The sequence below is a fragment of the Nesoenas mayeri genome, assembly GCF_963082525.1.
Source record: "Nesoenas mayeri genome assembly, chromosome: 10".
Classification (NCBI taxonomy): Eukaryota; Metazoa; Chordata; class Aves; order Columbiformes; family Columbidae; genus Nesoenas; species Nesoenas mayeri.
Window position 1 is genome coordinate 10,020,298 of NC_137560.1, and position 22,575 is coordinate 10,042,872.

The 22,575-nt window shown below is 38.8% G+C and overlaps 1 protein-coding gene across 1 annotated transcript in view; it reads right to left on the minus strand.

The window, feature by feature from the left end:
• DCP1A (decapping mRNA 1A) overlaps window positions 1-22,339 on the minus strand; it is a 34,635-nt gene extending 12,296 nt beyond the window's left edge. Inside the window, exons 1-6 of the mRNA XM_080350353.1 lie at window positions 22,159-22,339; window positions 21,053-21,093; window positions 19,195-19,322; window positions 10,914-10,980; window positions 5,722-5,860; window positions 1,425-1,544 (exon numbers count right to left, since the gene is read on the minus strand). Of these exons, the coding sequence (XP_080206479.1) occupies window positions 1,425-1,544; window positions 5,722-5,860; window positions 10,914-10,980; window positions 19,195-19,322; window positions 21,053-21,093; window positions 22,159-22,293 (630 nt within the window). The 5' untranslated portion in view covers window positions 22,294-22,339. The remainder of the gene's footprint in view (window positions 1-1,424; window positions 1,545-5,721; window positions 5,861-10,913; window positions 10,981-19,194; window positions 19,323-21,052; window positions 21,094-22,158) is intronic.
• Between the last annotated feature and the right edge of the window lie 236 nt (window positions 22,340-22,575).

Genomic DNA, 22,575 nt, shown 5'->3' on the forward strand with positions numbered 1-22,575 from the left:
GTATTATAGGGAATTGAGTTATTGCAAATGTTTTTAAATGTACCTCTAAAGAGTCTTGTATGAATCTACAGCTTCCCTGTGCTGAAATCCTTAGTAGAAATCAAAGCCAAATACTGAACTATTGCTACCTATTCCAGCTACTCCAACGATGATACTCAGCATTTTGTAACAAGTTTCCCATGGTTCAAATAAAACATTTACAGGGTATTTCAAAAAGATGGACCACACATGTTACAATTACACAAAAATTTACAAACAGTTTAATATTCTATCATTTATAGATGTTCTACGTTCCCTCCACCTGCTGTATGGACTGTGAGTTTCCTTCATGGGCGGTTTGTGATTGCAGAGATATAGTGACTTCAAACGGGGCCCAGCTTTATGAAATACCCTGTACATGAAACAGAGGTTATTTTTACTAGAATTCTTACTGTGGTTTAAACTCTACTTACAGGAGTAACACCAAGCTTTAGAATTTGTAGACATCTGAATACACACTGATGATACATGTTGTATCTAACACTTACCTGAAACAGATCTCAACACCAGTGTTAAGTTTGAGCAACACACCTCCTCAACAACACTGACATATTTGTTTATTTTTTACAATATTTCTCTTCCCACAGAGGAAGGAATACACTGTCAACAAGTTCTTAACATGGGAAAAAAGAAAACAAAACAAACAAAACAAAACCCAGAACAACCAAACAAACACCCCAAACAACACTCCCCCTGGCCTCAACACAAAAAACTGAAGCAAACCAACATAAAACCACACACACTTTTCCCATAATCTAAGGATGAAGGAATCAGCCAAGCTGACTGATATTACCAGTCATGCAAACAGAGGTCTGATGCAAGCTACAGAAGTGTGGGAAAAGATATGTAGACACATTTTCGGTTATGCCAAAGAGAATTTGGTGCTGCCACAACTGAAGCACTTTCCATTTCTTGCCTAGTAACTGTAGGTTTAAGTTAGCAGGACTCTAGCTATAGCTTTGAAAGCAGCAGAGATAAACCTTGAGTACATGTCTCAAACGCCTAGATTGCACCACAGTATACAGCTGACTGATGTCATACTCGGTCCAATAATGTGTCAGAGGTAATTATTTCATGCTTCCTGGCGCTGCAAATCATCCTGCATGTTACCACAGACTGATTTCTTCCAGAATCCACGTTAGCCCATTTATACATACTTGGATATTCACAGCAGTATGACATAGCATCTTATTTTTAAATGTTAAGTCAAAAGATAGAATTTAGGATCTTGAAAGACTTCAAACTCACCAGTTTATTTAAATCAGTAATACACTCAGTAGGCAACACTGCAGGCATTCTAAGAAAAAAATACTTTGGTACCAAACCAAAGTAATAAATAAAAAAACCAAACCCTAGCACCTGATTTAGGTTTGGAAGAAACATACCTGCTCTTGCACTTGTAATGAAGTTTTTTGATCTGAAAGCTCTGTGCTTTCTGGCTTTGGAGGATTTGCATTTTGTTGCATTCCAGAACTTGATACAATACTTAAGTCACTGATCTGATTCTGAAAAAAAAAGAAACAAAACATATGAGTTTTAAGTCTATATTTATCCACAATCCCATTTATATGTCACTTTGTCTGAAACACAGACAATGTATAGAGTATTGATTTTTGTAAGACACTGTGGAATTCACAAATTTTAGGAAATAACAATCATACCACGACATCCACCATCTGGTAGGTATTCATAAAGCTGTCATTCTTTATTATGAAAGAAAAAAAAAAAAAAAGACAACTGGCTTCATACATTTTGCCACAAGAAAGATTTTTTTTCTTTTAATTAAGCTTTTCACATTCCTTATCTGCATTAGCAGCTAATGAGGAAGTTTGCTATAGTTCATTAAAACAGGAACCCAAACTAGAAACAACTTCGAAAAATTCCTGACAGAAATAATTCTAAGGAGCTGGAATGAAAGCTTGTCATTGAGTTACTTCCACCAGATTTAGTTAACCACATATATGTATCTTCAGAAGGTGCTAATTTGTTTTTCTGTGAACAAGGTAAAAAACAGACGAGAGTTCCACTGGAACAGAACGTTTATAGATCGAGTTGATTTTCTTCTTTAATAAATACATACATAAACAAAACCAGAAATTCTATTACTGTTTAAATCCCCAGTGAAAAAGTCCAAATGGGAGAATAGTCTTGTTTTCAATAAGTAAACTCCACCTCATGCATATGATATAGTGAACGTTAGCACCAACACATGATGACTGCTCTGGTCACTTAGAGCAGCAACATATGAGTTAAACTTTTTAGCAACAAGTTAAAAAACAACCTGAGCTTTATTATTCTTTTCAATTTCTAGCTGAATGCAATAAAAACAAAATCAAGACTATTTATTGTGATTTAGGGATAGAGGCGAGAAGCAACTTTTCCCATCTTTCTGACTTTTAGCTACTAACTTGAAGGTTGGAACTCCTTGTGCCTGAAATGCTGGATGCCTTGTGGTCACAAAACCAGGCAAAACAGTTTTCTTTTCACTAGAGGATGTTTCCATGCTCATACTGAAACACACACACAAAACATGACACTGCAAAAAGCATCCATTCACTTCATTAAAAATTTATTCAGAATTCATTCATTTTCACATTTGGACTTGATGTAGTGAGTACTTGAGGGATTAAGCTGATTTGGAATGCTACATTAAATCACTCAGACCTTCATAAATCTCTTTTTCACTCTACCCCCTTCTCATGCTGACACTCTGCCAATCTCATGTGGGCTGCACACAAGGATTACTGTATGATCCATCTGGAATGTACCAGGCAGATAAGTACTTTCTGCTCCTAAACACAAATTCATATGTAATTACTGAGTGTCATAAAATAATTGGGAAAAAAAAAAAAGTCAAGACAGGAAGGGTCTCTCCAGAAGCCATCTTCAAAACAAGTTGGTTACCTAATCATGTTAACAAACCTCGGCCACACGGAGTTCAAAAATTAACGTGTCAGGGGTTTGCTGCTAAAGCTGAGGTGGTCAACAGAATGTTCTCCAAAAAAGTTTTCTTTAATTGTGACCAACATTGCTCAATTCTGTGTATCTGGCAACTTCTACATAACTACAGTCATAGCAGGCTATGGGATTATGTTCAACAGATTCAGTTTACAGTTCACATATACACCAAAAGGAAATAATTATTCTAGTTTCACTAGTGTTCTAAAAGCATCAAGAAGCACACAGACACACAACAACAACTCAAGATCAAGACACAAAACACCAAATTACATAGTAGCTCTTGCGTAGCCTGTGCCCTGCGTATTTCCCCGTTTTATTACAGGCACCACAGATGTTGCCTGACCACCGCAAAGCTCGCACATCATCGCCTGGTTATCAGTATTTACAGAGTTTCATCCATGATGCTTAGGAACTTTGTTTCTAGCAAATGCTTTTCAGTATTCTCACATGAAAAAGATCTGAAAATTAAGAGAGAAGCTGCAATGTCCTTTCTGAGTCATTTTTAAGAGCCATCTGTTGGAAATACGTATTATCCAATATTGCAAGGACAAAGAGGGAGAAAGGCTTCATCACACCCTAAGAGGGCAGTACTGAAACAATGAGTTCTTGTGGTATGGTTTTATTTTTCCTTCCCAAAAAGCCTTCAATTTCTTTAAGTGTTTCAATTGATACAACATTGAAAGATGAGTCATTCAGGTTTTGATGCTTCTTTCTGTGCTCTCACAAAAGCTGCTACTTCCACAAAGTTGGCCCTCATACAAAGAGACCTTCTCCCCAAACAGCACTGATGCTCAGAGAATCAGAAGCAATTGATTTTTTTAAAAATCTGTATTTAAAGCATTAAAACCCCCTCATTACTAATTTTCATAGACTAGTTTCTAGCCTAGGTCAAATATATTGTATAGTTTGTCACATTCATCTGCCCTCAGTCTAGGTCAGAAAGTGACAAGCTGACTCATACAAACTTAATCCATGTGTTCATTCTTTTCTCCTCATCCCACATTGTGCTGTAACAATCCAGAACCCTACAAAGACTCAAATCCCAGCTACTCAAGGGAACTCTGCTGCACAAGCAACTGCTGCAAGGAGTCAAGCCCTGTCCTAGTGTGTCAACTCTTCTACCAGCACAGCCACAAACCCCACACCACATCTCTGCAGTGTGACACTTACACATTACTTCACTAATTGCACATTCTCATATTATCATATCTGGGGAGAGGCATGTTCAGAATCTGCTTCCTTTTTTTGGATTTCCCACATATTACCCTTATATGTGTCCTGTAGGTATGAATTTGGTCCTCAGGACTATATTAAGTAATTCTTTCCTAAGAGAACCCATATTCTCCATCATATAAACTTGTGAATTTAGCACTGGCAAAAGATACCGAACTCAACCTTCTGAAATCAATTAATTTATTAAAAGGACAGACACATAGACAGGACAGAAGTATTAAACTGAGGAACAGCAGGATAGCAGAACAGTATTGTTATACTTAGTCTACAGCTATTAAAAATATGCTTCATGGGGTCTACATATGCACTGAATGTCTAAATCTCCAATACCACAAGACTTCTATTTTTCTAAGAAGAGACAGACAGTGTTGGGTACTATTTTTATTTGCTATTCCCAGAGACAAAACTTACTCACAGCAGTAGAAGTCAATGTAAAATGGGTCTATCAAGCTACATTTCAAGTTGGATCACACGATCAGTATTCAATCTGTCTTGCTTGAAATCAGAGGCTGTTTCCTAGTACAGTGTACTTGAGGGAGGGAATGTGCCATCAGTCTGAAAACAAGGCTACTGAAACAATGGCAGAGAATGTCTGCTCTTTAAAACACAGCTGATGTGTTAAAACCTAGTTTCCAGATAGGCTTTCTTAAAAATGAAAAATAATGAAAAATAGGCAAAGAATTGCCCACTAAGGTAATAATTACAGAATTAAAACTTATTAATTAATGCAATGTGCAAATCCTAAACTGTTGTAAAACAATTTTTTCCCACATTATCCCTTCTCTCTAAGTTATTCTGCACCTATGCTTGTATCAGACACAGGATAGTTCACCAAGTTTCTGGGCCTCTGTTATATTACTCAATATGCCAAAGCATTTTAGTGTGGAGCTCCATGAATGCTCTTGATCGTGGCATGAATCCCAGCAGATCTCCTCCCCTGACTTTCAGGACAGAGGAAAAAACTGAAAAACCAAAGTGTCAGCCACTATAAGGAATATTTACAATAACCGAACTTCCGAGATCATAAAACCAGACATGCTCAGCAGTTCATTCTTCTACAGTGTTACACATATACCTATTTGTTCAGGTTTCCTTTTATAATTATCTCACAAAACAAGACAGCTGATGAGTACTGAGATTAAGCAGCCCATGTACCTGTTCTAGAAAATATTTTGTTGTTTCTGCATGCCCAGGTATCTGGTTTTAAAACTGTATTTTTTCTCCCCAGAAGGTAGCAATTCAAACATAAGAATATACAGGCCAGTTAAATTATGGGTTAGGTGCACTACTTTACAATTGTGGGTTGGAGTATACTGCACAGGACAATTTAATACGTAAGAATGATTTTCTATCATCTCTCAGAAATCACAGGGCATGCTGTTTCAGTGGACTCCATATGGTGTCCTAAGCCCTTATTCATAAGTAGAAGTAGCGTTCCTATTTGTCTGTAAGGTTTGGCGGGGAGAGGGGGGAAAGATATTTCCTTACTCGTTCATATTCATCCTTGGCTTTACTGAGCATTTCCAGGATGTCAATGGGCCTGTTTTCATTGCAGCCATTGGTTCTGTTGGGACTTTTTCTGTCCTGGGAAACCTGCTGTGATCTTTGAGCTTCTTGCTCTACCACTCTGTAACGGCAAAGGAGAAACAGGATTTTAACATTTACTCTGGAGTCAACATCTTGAAAAAAGCAGTAAAGAAAAATGTACACAGCATATTAGCAAATTTAGTTCCGTCTGTATGAAAACCTAGCACCATAGTTACACAAGTTTTCATTTGCTACGAGGTTTATACAAGTCAAACTGTCAAATGGTCTGTACAATTTATCTCCAAACCAGACAGCTCTGGTCTGTCTCTCACAAAGTCTGCCTGCAGTAAACACTACTTCTGTAAAACTGTCATATTTAGACATTTTTACAATAAAATACGTGGACATTCAAGCATGCATTATACAAAGAGTGCATGTATTATACCATAGACTGAGTAAAATATATTTTTCACTCTTTTCTTCCTAACATGCATTTTTTTCCATATTTAGCCAAATCAAGCCATGTTATTCAACAAAATCAATCATAAAACTTTTCTAATTTAGGTTGAGGCCCACCATTACAAAACAACACAAAGACACCAGGAAAGAATAGAGCTGGCTCGCACCAGGTATCTCAAGTCAGTCTGCAAGGAGGCTCTGCGCAAGTTACCCCTTTCTACCCCACCTAAGACTCTGGAAACAAGAGCAAACCATTTTCTTCTCTAGCTGCCCTGTAGTCATTCCAATCACCTGCAGGACTACAACACATCTTCTCCTACGGCCTTTGGTGCCTACAGTACATTCACCACTTCCACTCCACCCCTACCTACCTTAAGTATCAAAACATTTCAGTTTAAAAGACAGTTAAGATATGCAAGAGGATGATGTGTCCCTGGTACATTTCATTAATAAAAGGAAAGGCAGCCTATATTTCTACTCCTAATCCATATGCAGTTCACAAGATATACATGGCTGTGCAACGCGCTAAAGCTTATCCTCTTGAAATAAACACACACTAGCCTGTAATCCCTTCTTTTTTAAGCCTGCATTAATCAAATATGTTAAGAAAAAACAAGGACTGTAAACAGGGCAGAGCTGTGGACCTGGCACGTCACTTGAGAACTCTCATGCTGTGGAACTGCTGGCTGCTGGGGAAGCCAAGAGGTGCCATCATAACAATCACAGAGAGCGTCAATCATTCCAGCCTCCAGTTTCTTTGGGTCAGTTAGGACTCAGGAGTAACTCTAGATTTCATAAGACAGTAGAGTAATTCAATATTTCTATGCACCTCTATGTTGCCATTTCCCAGGAAATAAACTGTTCTAGTCTTGGAAGTTTCTTCCCCGTGTTCTAGCAACCAAGCCTCTTTACTTCACTAGAGATAAGTTGTGTTTATTTGAAGAAGGGTTGGATTTGGCTTTTAGCAATTCAATGCTGCTTTCAAAATTACCTTGAAAATTTTTCATAATACAAGCTGCTTATTTAACCAGCTTCTCACGCTGAGTAAAGCACTCCCTGTTTGCAATCAAGCACTCACCTGCACACATAATAGGGAGGCCAATCTACACTCTGACAGTTTCTAAGAGCTGCAGCATGTGCTGGTTTGGATAAAGCAGCTCAATCCTGTGCAAATGTTTCTATGGAGACACCCTGAGAACATTTTGTTCTAACACCCCACGCGGTCATACAGTCCTGACTTAGGACTTGTTTAAACTCAACTCCAAAACTAGGGATGAGAAAGGGCAAGGTAAAAGAACCAGAACACTTTGCTGAGATTTTAAGTGTTAGCATAAAAGCATCAGCAAAAATAAGTACTTCAGTTAAAGGGAAAAGCCTGGACAGCTGAAGTCCTGCATGTGCTGCCTGACAGGTGAAGCAAAGGCTTCAATCTTGTAACCCTTCTTCTGCTTTTAACTAGTTGGTCCAGAAGGTTTCAACAAACCATCTTCCCATTAAAACAGTACTACTTACTCTAATAGCAAAATATCTTCAAGGAGTACATCTGCTTCACAGAAATGTTTCACAAAGATTTCTGAAAAATATTTCTTAATATTTTTTCTGTTCTCTGTCATGAAATTTGTTTTTTCTTCAGAGCTCACTTTTTTTAAAGGAATAACAATTAAATTATCTTCTCCCGTAGATAATTGTCTAATAGCTCTTCATCTTCCGTCTTGCATAGGTTACATTCAGATGGTGGTGATGGGGTAACTTTGAAATAGTTTACTCCCAAAACTCTGAGATACTCTCCCACTTCCAGCTTGCTGCCTGCATCTCAGAAGCCAGTTTGGGTCTGACTGTTGAAACCAAGTAAAACAAGCCTAATAAACCAACCTAAAAATAAAACACCCTACGAACATACATGTCAGAATGCAGTAGGTTCACAAAGATTTGAAAACCCCTTGTTTCTGTCCTACTTCTAGAAAGCTCATCCCTCATAAATAATCATCTTGACTTAACTTGACCCAAATTAATTCCTTCTAAAGTTAGCAGTTTGATGACTCCCATAATTTTTTTTCATTTCAGAAAATTCTATTTATTTTTTTTTTCCAAAACCAAGGTGTTCTGTAAATTGAACAGCTTTAGTGGGGAAAAAAGTAAACTAATATGAATCTGTACACTGAGCATGCTCTGTGTGCAATCCAGGGTTAAACCTTTTTTAAGCAAGGCCTGCTGTTTCTTTCCATTGTATCAGATAGTGGAAGAGGCACAACATTCCTGCAGTGACAGTTTGCTGAAGAATATCTGCAGTTATAGCATTGAAAATATACCTGGCACAACCCCACGGAATGGGGGTGGGGAGCAGAGAGAATGTGAGAAGTGAAGCCTGTGATTACAAAGCCCACAAACACTAATTTACATTTCTTTTGAAAGATAAGCCACCAAAATATAAGTGGATGGCCTGCAATCTTGTTAACGCAGTGTGGCACAATAAGGTCAAGTCAAACAGCAGGAAAGAGAATGCAAATCTCCTTGAAACCTTTTATGGTTATGTTTTTGAAGCTCTGAGGAACTACAAAGGCAGCACTCTTTCCTATCAGTGATAGAAAAATCTCCACCTAAACGAAAGGGTGCCAATCCAGATTTCTACCCCAGACAACAACAAAAACTGTGGAACAAAATTAATACTCCTGGAAGACAATGTAATTTATTCCAAAATAGTGATGGATCCTGATGAAGTCTGCTACCATGCGCCAAAATTTCCTTCTCCAAGATGCCTTTTTTTTTTTTTTTTAATTAAAAAGTATATTTTACATTTTAAGTTTCACCCCAGTTTCACCACTGAGCCATGGCTGGACTGGTCTGTTACCTGGTTACACTTTTAAAGATCCTTGAAGTGTCTGTACCCATGATTTGTGCTGTAGTGACTAGACTAGTTTTGCCAGGTGACACTTATCCCTGCAGTGCAGCTGTGCATGATGGAATAAGAATACGGTAGAGTCTGAAGGGTTCAGCTCTCTGCCCAATGCAAACATTAACCATGGCTTTAAATTAAAAGTGCATTTAAAAAAAAAAAAGGAAAGAAAACCTTTCCCTGCTCTGTTTATAAAGCAGAGAGACAACAGATATGTTGTTTGATTTGGTAACAGTTTCTGAGAGTCAGTTTCACACTACTTTTTTCATTAATCCTTATATTTGGACAAGCCAAATAATAGCAAAAAGTCCAATGTGGCTGGGGCCAAGAAAAAAAGAAGTGGGAAACAGGAACTTCATAGGGTTATCAGCCCAAGAGAAAAGAAAAATAAGAATTTAGAAAGAGACCTTGATATCAAAGTCTGTCATTTGTGTTCTTACATTGCCTCTGTGGGGAAAAGCCAAAACAACCCAAAGCAAAGACCCCAGAATAAGAAATCAGAATTAATCTTAAAATGTCTACACTATGACTAGTTTCCATATAATCAAATTTTGTCAGTGTTCAAGATGACCCAATGTGTAAGACATGACACACTGCTTAAGACATGCGATAGAAAAGCAAGCTCAGGAAAGTAGAGTGTGATGGCGAAGAAAAGCAAAGCAGAGCCCAAGGGATAAGAAGATATCCTGTGCAGTACATCTGCATCTTGCAATTTTGCATTTTTGCTAGCGTAGCTACCCTGGCATGCACTTCAAGCTTTTTCCTTTCATAAGAACATTGAAGATTTGCTTAAGTTAATTCTCACCCTTTTCTACTAGTAAAAAGTCTTGGCTTAATCTGCGAGACACCTCACCTGAAGAAAAGGTGCAAGAATACTCACAACATGTTTTAATGACTTTACACCACATTGCCAACTCAACTAGTTCCAGCCTTCTCTGACCTCTGTTGCTCCCTCAGACATCTGTACCCTGACCCAAAGCCTCCTCAGCTGTGGCACTGCAGCCGCCTCCAGCACAGGCTGACTGCATCGCTGCAGCTTCAACACGCTAACAAACCCGTGCTATTGCACACACAGCCTTTTAAGGCTCCTTTACATTGAGATGACCTCAGAAATCCTCCCGCTGCGTGACATCTCTAGGAGCTCTTGCAAGTACAAAATAAGAGCAAGTGACATGGCAGCTTTATAAACTAAATTTGTCTCCAAAGAGGAAAAAAAAAAAAAAACAGATAAAAAAAAAAAAATATCCAGAAATTAGCAACAAGCGGCTCCCAATACCTCATAGTTCTGTTTACTCTCTTAACATCATGATAATTCTACAAGATTCCACCTACTTCTCCCACTGGTCTCCAATCTCTTCACTCTGGAATAATAACTAAGCCTTAAAAAAACCCCACAAGCCCAAATAAAACCCAGTCCATCACCCAAAAATCCACAAAACCAATGGCCATCATTTATTTAATTACACTTCCTGCATCAGAGGATCTTTTGCCAGCATCCCTATACAAAATAAAATATGAAATAAACAGCGTTCACACTTGCTTTCTTTGGAGAATGCCAAGTAACACTCCAGCTGATTTTTTTTACCGCTTAACTGAAAATTTTAATGCTGTAGTTTCTTAAAAAATAAAACTAACATTTTTATTACTAAGAAAATCTGGTACCAGCAAGAAAGTCGTATTTTTCTATTTAGGGAGTGTGAGGAACAAAAAAACCAAACACACAAAAATACATTTAATAGGTTCATTTCTTTTTTCTGTAATGTATAAAAGAATTACAGAATAATAAGACCACAGTACTTACTTAGCCATGAGTTTTGCTATTCGATGACAGTCATTCTTGTCGTAAAACCAGATACTGTAAATTGACACTTGAAAATAGAAAAAAAAAAAAGGCAAGCGTAAGACAAAGGCTTTTTTTAAAAAAAAAATAGAAATCAAATCAATAGGAAGAAGGCAAAAAACAGCATCCCATTAAATCTGCAACATATGAATTGCTGTCAATTTCCACTCAAATATGCTGTGTGTGACAGACTATTTATAAAGTGATCAGAAATAGCACATGCAAACACAAATACAACTTCAGTCAGATTAAATACAAGAGCTACAAAATGTTGATACTGTTTGTAAATAAAAGTGGCAGGAAAATGAAGTTTTGACTACCAGATGCCTTCTCACTACAGTTGAAACCTTCTGTTTTGAATTACTGACTTTACCATTTAAATGCGGCTAAAGAATATGCTTTTTTTTTTTTCCAAACACTTATTTTTAAATTTGTCAATTTTTGAAGCTCAACAAAAATATTAAAATTTGAGTTACAGTATGACAGTCCTCTGGCAGGGTGTCCCTCCAAATTCTTTTTGTAAGAGAAGTAATTGTATAGGAAAAAAAAGGTACCAAAGCTCCAATCATACTGTCACATCCATGGAGCCACTTAAAACGAAGTTCATATTGAACCCCACTCTCTCATAAAATCATAGAATTCCTGAAGGTATCAAGGACAAGCAATGAGGGCCAAAGGTTTCCAGCTCAGCAAGACACTACGCCCCATTCTGGCTTTTGGAACAAGTAAAATTCCACTGAAAGTTGGCAGAGTTGGAGTCCGATCACTGAGCTGAAAGATATTCCATCAGAGGCAGCAACTTTGTCAGGGGGGCCATGGGCTATTTCTTCACCAGCAACCCCGCTTCAAAGAGGCCGTTTTTAACCGCCCAACTCCTGTCTCCACAGTTCTGTCAACACAACAAATCTGCTAAACTCTTCTTATATTTAACCCAACCCACAAAGCAGGTTATTTTAAATCTTATTTTAAACCTTATGCATGTTACAATTAAAATATTTTCATTTCTGAAAAAAAAAAAACCCACCACTTTTAGCTTTTAAAACCTCATCTTTATACTGCAGTTCATTCCAATGTTTTTATAAAGTTGAAATCACTAACTGATTATAAAAATGACTTACAGTGAAAGAATGTTTTTTAAAAAATGCACAGCCTTTTCCAGTCCAACGTAGATTTTTATTTCAAAGTGAAATCCTCCACCCCACTACTTCCTGGCTACTTCTTTAGCCATGTAGTATATTTTAACACCAAAGAAAAGCTCCTTTCCTGACTCCATTATCAGACAAACTGCCAAGGGAATAAAGCCTCTTCAAAAGCATACTGGCTGAAGAAATGAAGATAAGGAACCTGTAATGATATCTTACTGGGACAAATGATAAAAGTCACACTCAACCCTACCAGAAACAGGCCTACACAAGACCAGAAGTAGATCCAAATCTTTGGTGTACAGACTACCAGGGTTTTTTCCCCACTTTGTACTACTGGTAAGTCATCACAAGGAATCACTTCAAAACATTAACAATATTACAAAGATGTAAAGCAGATTATGAACAAGTAAACTTGGGGCATTAATATCACATACGGTCCAAGTGGCTGGAATGTTTACTGCCCTCTTTTCAAAAGAGGACTCGTTTGTACTATCAGTTCAGCTCCCTTGCCCCAGAAGTGTGTGTGTCCTATATTTTGTACATGCAGGCAACTGTAGCTATGAACATCCTTTCCATCCAGCTGTTCTCCGCTGAATGCTGGGCTGTATCTTTAGCAATCAAGTAGAAGTAGTTTGTAATCATCATGAGCAATAAGTTTCAGCTGCATTCACACTGCATTTTGGCACACACAAAGTCAGGAGTAACCCATATCACAGAAAAATCAGATTTCATAAAATTAGAAGGAGTCATCAGTTATCTTCATCTACCTTCTTATCTGACATACATAATTTTTTGTTTTGAGAAAACAAGAGCATCTTGGAAGTCTTCCCGCTCACATCTAGTAGCCAAATGACACCAAAAGACATCAAAAGGAAGGTCTTGGTCTTCTCCATTGTGCTCAGATTGCTTCACAGGGCAGGCAGTTACAGTTCCAATACTGCCTAATTAGTAGATCTGACTTAAGAGTGAGGATAGCAAAGCACCACAGTGAGACAGAGGCCTCACTCTTTGGCAACATAAAATGAAGTTGCATCCCAAAGCTGTAGTTCCACTTCAGTTTCCACTTTAAGTAAGCAGAAGGCAGCAGTGTCACCACACTTAAATTCATTCCCACCACTCTGCCATTAACTCATTCACCCCTAATTCACTCCTGTCCCTTATGGCATCTGGATATGCTTTAGTTCAGACCAGTTCCTTAATGTTGTTTGCGCATCAGCTTCACAAACCTGCCAACTCACACAAGAGAGGGCAGGGACCTGAAGCTGGTGGCAGCACAGTACCCCCAAACTGTTAAAATGTTCCTGAAAGTGTAGCCTGAGAACATGATGCCAGAAGTGTCCACAGGACCGTTCCGCAGTGCCAGCTGCAGAGATTACAGGCACCACTACTCTCTTGCCTTTTGCAATTTAGCCATTTGTGCAGATATAGCTTCATCTCATATGAAAAGATGATCTGTTTAAAAGTTACCTTAACTAGCTGGAATAGCTGACAGAAGAAGGTTTTATTTTACACTTCCAATTTAGATGTTCCTATACAATGATGTAGATCAACTGGGCACAGTAACCATTCAAACTCTATGGAAAGAAAAGACTCGTACTTTGAAACCCATCCTATAAGGTAATAACAGAAATCAACCCGATCTCACTCCCATAAAGAAAAACATATACATGCATCATTTGCATATGGTATATGCAAATGGAGTTTAGGGCATAAAGCAATAAGCACATGAAGCAACCTCTCTCAGAGCTCCTATTTCTTCCAGTAGCAAGGTTAGCTGAAATTCCACCTCTTCTCAGTCACTCTGCTCTGATTTCTTCTTCATCGAGACTCACTATTCGTATTTTCCTAAATTTAAATATTAGCCTGCCACAGATTATAGATCATTAAAACTAATAAAAAAATCCCTCCTTTTCTTATTGCTTTGAATATCTAAAGCCATTTCACAAATACAGTTCACAGCACAATCCCACAAGCAGTTGCACTGGAGTAATTTAGTACATGGCAAAGAGCATCCAAGATCAGGAACACCCCACAAACTATAATGTGGAATGAGAGGGATTACTACTTTGTAACACTGAACCAGAGGGGAAAAGCCCTTCCAGTTAGAATGCCATCTTTCAGGTCAAACAAAGTATTTTTAGAAATTAACAGCTTTCAATGATTCCTCTCCTCCCCTCCCCCTGGCTTTCATGCTGCTTCTGCTATAAAGGTATCCAGAACAGGCTCCTTTCTTATCTCAGACTAAACCACTGGGTTAATGCACTTGCTGGAAAGCCATTCGCCTTCAGAGATACCTTGTACTTAATGCACTGCCAGCTGGGAACAAAGGTGATAATGACAGCCTTTCCCTACCAGCAAAGATGCCTTGTTTTGACAACACTCAGGAGATTTTTCAAAGAATTTTAAAAGACATTTGAAATAACGCAACTCATTTTGCTTTTGCTATTCTGAATACAAGTTTGTTTAATTAACGACAATACAAAGAGCCGAGAAGACAGCACTTTGTAACTGAGTTTTCCCGTAAATATATAAACCTCTCCAAAACCCACTACTTTTGTTTTACTAACTCCTACCCTTGGAGAGGAATAAGAAGCAAGCAAGAAAAAAACAAAACCAAAACAAAAACCCCACACCAAACAAGGACAATTTATTTTAATACCCAAGTTTTATGCTTAGCATCTGCCTTTTCAGTGCCATGGAAATCAACCTGCCTGACCTCCCGAGTGAACTAGCTTGGATTAAAAAGCCTTTTAATCAAGACCAACACCACCGATACAGAGGGAAAGTTATAAACGAGAAAGGCTTAGAAGAATACTTCTTGCAGACTTTAAGAGGTAAGTTGTCCATTGTTTAAAACTTTGATTAATTTTCTTCTATTATTAAGCAAACTATCAACTATCAGCTCCAAATTCTCACATTACAGATTGAAAGTACTGAAATCTCTCAGATTGGACTATTGTTATTGTTACTGGCAGTAACTGTTTGCATGTTTTTAAACAAAGTTTAACATACTTTCCAAAGTACAGACAAAAGGAAACAAGCTTAGGTTCACTAAAGAAATAGGCAATGCATATTCCAGATTATGCAATAATAAATAGATTAAGTATTAAGTATAATCTAAAAAAATTCCTTTTAAGAGGAATTCTAAATTGAAGATATGTTATGTTACCAAAATGAATAGAAGTTGTTGGACTTAATTTCTTGATTTGCTCACATTTGGAGACATTTGCTTTTTTAAATTCTCTCTAACAATGAAAAGCAGAATACCTGTTTTTTCTCTTTACCACTGTAACTGTTGTAATGTCTCTCAGCTGCTTGTTCACATCCCCTGTCACATTTGCTTTAGGATCTGATGCCTCATGAAAAAAATGGTTTAAGTTTTCAGACAGCATTATATAAAACTTCTGAAGTAGGCAACCTTTCTCAAAATTGGAGGTTTAAGTATTATTTTGGGGCTTGAACCATATTATGTACCTAGACAGTCTGGAGTTGAAAAGACTTCCCCATTAAGAGCTAAAATATTAAAAAGGTATTATTTTTCGGGGAAAACAAACAAACAAACCCTCGACATGTCTTACATCTAACCAAAATAGCAAATAATGAATTGACCCAAATGTCTTCTATTTCACTTGCTGAACACCACAGAAGGTAGATATAAGGTACTGTATCACTTGGTCTAATCTCCTCCCAGAATACCAATGAAAGACTCCTTCATATCCCACCCTGTGAAAATGGGGGAAAACTCCCCCAACAAGTATGCAAGGTAAGTCAGGCCTCCTTTCCCATGACAATAAAATGGCAATTGTTCTAAGAATATGAAAAAGCCTTTGTCCAACTGCATAAAGGATCTCATGTCTACAGCTTTAAAGTAGGAAGTGCTAATATACACCAAACTAAAAATTCCCTTGTAAATTAAAAATAAGTATTTGAACAAATCAAAATATAAAAGAACGGTAAAACCCACCAAAAATATTGTGATCTAGCATGACAGGCAAATAATTCTTAAGAGATCCTGGCCAACCAAAAATAACGTTTAGATACTGCTTACAAATGTTCTCATATAACTTGTTAGTGGCTCTGCATAGACTGCACTACAGCACTTGATATACTCAGAACAGCTCTCACACCATCTAAGCCAGAAATGCGTAAAAGGGAATTCCCCTTAAGTCAAGACAGAATCCCAGAATAAAGTGAAAACGTGGAGTTTACAAAACAGTAGTATCATAGCCAGTTATAAAGACTGTTGATACGGAACCTTCCTCAAATATGTGGTAGCACAATTTTGCTCTGATAATCTTCTGCTACTATCCCCTGGGGAAGCATAAACCACAATTTGTCATTGATCCTGTCACAACTTAATTATACAGGTGCAACATATGATTGAAAACCTAAAATCATATTTATTGATACTGTTATTTGGCAGAGACAATCAGGTAGTCTGAACCATTCCCCATCTGTAAGCTAAGGAAGGAGAATCATCAGTTCAGTCACTCTGCAGTCTTAGCAGGGTAATGTATTCATAAGAGTTTCTAATGGTCACAGTAGATTCTCTCAAGCACAGTATAAAAAAACCAACTCTTTAAGAAACAGGGCTGTTGCCAACACTCTGCAGAAGAGGTGGTCTTTCCTTGCGCAACTGAGCAGTCCATCCTCTTTCCATCATTAAAGCATCTCAGAAGAACTTCATATTAAGGCATCAGACATGCACCACATTAGCTCTTAGAGACACAAATTACATTAAACATTGGCTTAAAACTCCTATTTAAATTAGTCCCCAAAACACAAAGGTTTTTCATGCCAGCAGGCAGCTAAGCAGAAGTGGACACCCTTCTGCACGAAAATAACTTGGACAAGAATCCCCTAATCTACCCATACAAATAAAACACATATATGTTGAAATTTGTCTGCAAATCCAAATCAATCCTGGCAGATTGTCTGATCAATTTTTTTCTTAAGTTTCACAAATACTATGCAAATAGAGGAAAACAGATTTAACACTCATTATTTCAAACTTGTTCTTTCCTAACTAATTCAGGGGAGAGGCATCAGGAAATTTGGGAAAATGCCTATAAGGAAGAAAATCCTAAACACAATAACCAAATGCAAAAAGTAAGGTAGTTAGCAGCACTGAAATTGTAAGGAATAAAAAGCTTAGATGCTGTTTTATAATGCTTTTAAGCTTGCATTTGAACAAAGTGAATGCTAGCAGAGCACACAAAAACTGATCTGCTGCTTGTTTGTGGCACTAATGACAGACTAACTACATTGAACATTTTCAATTTGCAATCAGTGTAGACTGTTCCTGGACATGCTACCACCCTCTTCCAGGAGACACAACAGTAACAAAATAAATGACATTTTTCAACAAAAGTCTTGTAAGCTCACCCTGGTATGAATTCCTTCCTTCCTCATACTCTTCTATGTCATCTCTATCCTAACTCCCATGGGCACAGATCTTACACAATAGTGCCCATAGGAAAAGGAGAGCTTTTATCAATGAGAGAAAGGCATTTAATTAGCTTTAGGGGTTTCTAACGAAGTCATACACAGTCTGCCTTCTCTGATTGTTTCCTTTAAGTGATCCTCTAGTCACTCCCACTAGAAAACACCACTGATAATTCCACAGCAGGTTCTGCTTCCTGATACCATCGGTAGTTCCAACAAACAAATGAATCAACTTCCTGCTTACCTCATGTCACCAATCTCACAGTTGCAATTCTTTGCTCTACCGTCACCCCATCAGCCATCCTACCCCCAACACCACCATCTACAGCTCCTGCTCATTCCAAACCAAGCAACCTGTTTAAACACCCAACTCAATGCAGTATTTTTCCCCTCTCTCAATTCCTGCCAGTCATTTACTTCCTAATCTCCTAGATTTCTCAACTTACTGACGAGTTCTGACTTTTTCCTCTTGATGACACTTACAGAAGGATGATTGCTACGACTATTAAACAGAGGAGACCACCTACCTTAAGCTGTTCTTTGTCACCATTATGGAATCTATCCTACTCCCCACAGATCCTAGAGGCTTTCCAAGGGTGAAAAAATAAGGGATTAACATTTGATTGTTCTTTTAGGAACACTGAGGTCTAGCCTGCAGTGTTCCTATCTGTGACTCAAAGGGACATTCTGATAGGAAGCAGACATGGTATTGACAAAGTACTGTACCACACAGCACACAGGTTCCCCAAGGAATTCAGGGGAACCTGTCACTTGACAGCAAACAACGAGTTTCAAGAACTTTGCCTACTAAAGAGGACATAAAGTGACACTTTTGTATCAGGAGTACCATCTGCTCCATGGGGTGTCTTTTATTTATCTACTTAACCTAATGTGAATTTCATATATACATATATAGTCCTTAAAGAGAGGAGGAGGGAGGATAATTTCTATTTGAGCTCTTTGGAGTAACAGGAGTTTTAGCATGTTATCTAATTGGAATACAGTACACTGGGACTCTGAAGCTCGACTGATGGTCCAAAATACTACTAGATTTCAAAAAGCAGCAAGAAGATACTGACTGCTATTTTATCACTCATCTGTGTAACAACTATCCCAACACCCAGACTCGCTGCAGTCTCAATTCCAGGAAATGTAGTACCGACACCTGTCTCCTGAGCTTGAAACCTATTGTGGAAAAAGAAACCTTCAACATGGAGCTGAGCAATTTTCTCAACTTCTTCAAGCAGCTACTGATTAACATTTAATTTTTCACTTGCAAAAGAGGAAGCCCTTAGAACTGTTCTTGGTGTTAAATACTTTCAAAATCTATTAATTTTCACTATTTTTTCATTGTTTTTAATTAATGCTATAACACTGTGTATGTTTAGATTAAACCTATCAAATCATTAATTAAAAAGAATACAGCAATATTTAACTTTGTTAGTATACCCTCTTTCTACCAAAAGCAGGTGGTCATCATAATATAATACCACAGCTATGTAATTCTGGCACAGTAGACAGAAAACATCAGATATTTCATTGGAATCTGGCCCATTACATTATACTTGAAACAGACATCACAGTAATCAGAAGTGGTCGAGGTTATAAAAGAAAACATGAAGTTTATACAGATTAAAGAAAGTTATACTCACAGCTAGCATTTCTGTAGAGAAGAAAAGGTTCATGGAGCTGAAACTCCAAATCTTTATTTACTGGTTCAACCAGGTTGTGCATGTTCAGTCGATTCACTATCGTAAAACCATGATAAGGAGAAGCTGACCTATTGTTTCAATTAACACAAAGACAAGGATTAATACCTTGATCAACATACACAACTTTCTGAAACAGAGTTATGAATTAACCCTCAAATCTCCATTGCTTTATTAGCTGAAGTTTTAGCAGTCACCAAGTTCTAATAGTTGTTCTTCTATGCCATATCTTGGCATGCCAACTAATTTTAGTTTAGAACTACACTTGCCTCCAAGTAGGATTAGGATTAACATTAGAGTTATACACTGCTAAACTGCTGAATCAAAGATATGCCTCAAAAACCCCCGACATCGATTCAAAAATACCAGGGCAGGTCCAGGATTACAATGAAAGTGTATTCCATACTTCATATAAGATAGCGTTGAGGCATTTCAGAATCTTTTATGAGAGGAGAAAAAACAAACCACTTACTGTGAACAGGTACAACAATTTAAAAAAACCCTGTTATCTTAAATAATGTGAAATACACTTAAAAAGGAACTAGAAGCAGTAATTTCTTCCTAAAGGGAGACTCTCAAAATAAAGACTTAAACTGGTGTCCTCTAAGTAGATATTAATTTACTCAGAATTGCATTGCTTGGTGAAACCATTTTTCATTATCTAGATTTTTGCTATACACCAGGTGGAAAAAGAAAACATCAAGCTAGCAAGCACTGGAAGTTCAAGATAGTTTTAGATCTGTTTTCTCTTGCTGCATGAATGTCATGTCGGCATGCTCATCTGTGCCTGTGAGCAATCATATAATCAACACAGGAGCATAGCAAACACAGGATAAAAATCAGATATAATTAGCTAGTAAGTGTCAGGATTTCTGTCACGATGACACCACCTTTACTGAATGATCAACAACAAAATCTGTCAAGAGCTTCTAATAAGGGGGCAAACAATCCTTACCATCACAAGTTAGTCTTTTAATGCACCTAACAGAACTTATTTGAAATAATCGGCTAGTTGCAATGAAACTTTTTGCTTAGTTTTTTGTTTTTCAGTTTGATTGGCTTTCTTACACTATTTCCAAGACTGAAGCTAAACCAAATTAGAGAAGAGCCAAACACTAGTACCCCTTCACAGAGCCAGGATAAAATATTGCAATGACCTAGTCTATAACAATCTATATCAAGATGGGTTAAGTCTGCATTATTTTTATTTCTTACATTTAAAAGAGTGTTTTTTCATTGTTAGATTTTTGATTTGCCTGCAATCTAAAACTTAAATCCATGATTGGCTTTATGTGCTGATTCTCCTCTCCCACTCCTTTCTTCCATCCCATATAATTGGAAATTTCTTTCCCGGAAAGCTTTTAGGAAACTTTGTCCATTTGCAAAACTGTTGGGAAATGGCAGAAATTAAATTAGGACAGATTATTTGTCTCTGTATTGTTTTCACAATTAACTTTATGGATTTTAGGAAAACGAGGAAGATTCAGCGATTACCAAACTCAATACATTAACAAATGCTATTGAATTACAAAATAAGTTCGATAAACTAGGTTTGTGTGGTACATATGCAACATTCATCAACTTCTATGATTTTTCCAGCAGTACATTTAGGTGCTTTTGATAGAGGTATTCACCTATGTGCAGAGTTTCTTCTTCTCAAATGAGTGTACAGATGTAAATAGCTGGACAAATGAGTAGTTTACTGGATGCAGTAAATCTAGTATGAAAGCTACACATGAAGCCACCTGAGGTTAATTTTCTTAAGGAAGGAAAAAAAAAAAAAACAGAAATAACACCTTACCTTTTGTACACAAATAAGGTCCCTTCTATGTCGGTTTTCTCCTACAAAAGACAGCAATTGCATTTAATGGTGTGCTTGTTCACAGAGCTATGTAGCTTTTGTATAGCATTTTAATTAGAGATATTTGCAATATCCTTATATTTCCCTAAGGTTTGACACCATAAGACTAAAAATGATCTATTATTTTCAGAAACTACCTGTTTCTTCTTAGTAAGATCAGGCATTTAAACCTATTTCCAGAAAATTTTGTTTGTGCTATCAATCTGATTATGTGATTTACAATATTCTACAACCTCCTATGCTGAGTCTGACCTGTCAGAGCCGCACACCTTTCTCACAGCTCCGTATTTTAAATACAGACAATCCATTTGTCCAGAAATATCAGACAGATTACCTTCCACAGTTGTTATTTAAATGATGGCAATGACAAAACTATATAACTATGGAGCGCGGCTCTGCTTCATAGTTCTGTTTACAAAGGACCCTTTACCACACACTTCTGACCCACGAGCACAGAAAGCCGAGTGCAGTTCCAGCGCCACATAAGACAGCACGAAGTTCCACATATTTCTGTTTTCATAGTTTTGTGACTAAACCGGTGGTCAAGCAAAAACTGGTTCAATGCAACAACAAACACTAACATTTCTCAAATACTGCTCTTCCTGAATTAGGGTTCTTTTCAACACGCATGAGCAACAACAACAAATTACAACGTACCAAAAAAAAAAGCTAACCCAGCAACGGCCACCAAGAGCACAGGAAACCTCGGTCCCCCCAGCCGCCCGGTCGCGGGTTTCCCGCGCAGGTGCCGGTGGCCTCGGGTCCCGGGCCAGGCCCAGGCTCGGCCCCGCTCGCCGCTCCGCCGGGACCAGCGCCCTTGGGGCCGACACCCCCGCGGGGGAAGGGACCCGACCCCCAAACTGCTCCTTGGCCGAGAGCAGCCCCTGCGGAGGCGCCGGGCCAGGCAGCTGCTGGGCCGAGGGCACGGGCGACCGCAGCCCCGGCCCCGCCACAGCCGGCGCCCGCGAACGCCCCGCTCGGGGCCGCGCCGCCGCCGCCCCCCGGCCCGGCCGTGCGGAGAGCTAGGCCCGCTCCGCCGGACTTACCCACTCGTTGGCCTTCGGGCTGAAGCTGTAGAGCGCTACCTGGCCGGTCACGTCGGCGATGCTGGTGATGTACGGGTCGTGCTGCTTGAGGGCCGCCAGGCTGATCTCCTGCCCCGCTCTGCTCACCGCCTCCATCTTGGCTCCCGGCAGCCACTCGCGGGGGAGGGCAAGAACCAACCGCGCGGTGTCACCGGCGCGCCCGTCCCCGCCGCCGGCCGGAACGCAGAGCCCTGTGCCTGCCGTTCCGCCCGGCGGTTCCGCGTCACGGCAGCTGCCGGCCCCGCCAGTCCGGGTCAGCGAGAGCGTCCCCCCCTCCCTCGGGACCCGGAGCCCCCTCCCGGGGCTGGGGGGCTCCCCTCTCCCCCACCTCGCGGCTCCCGAGGCCGCCCTGTGGCAGAGGCTGCCGGGGCCTTGCTG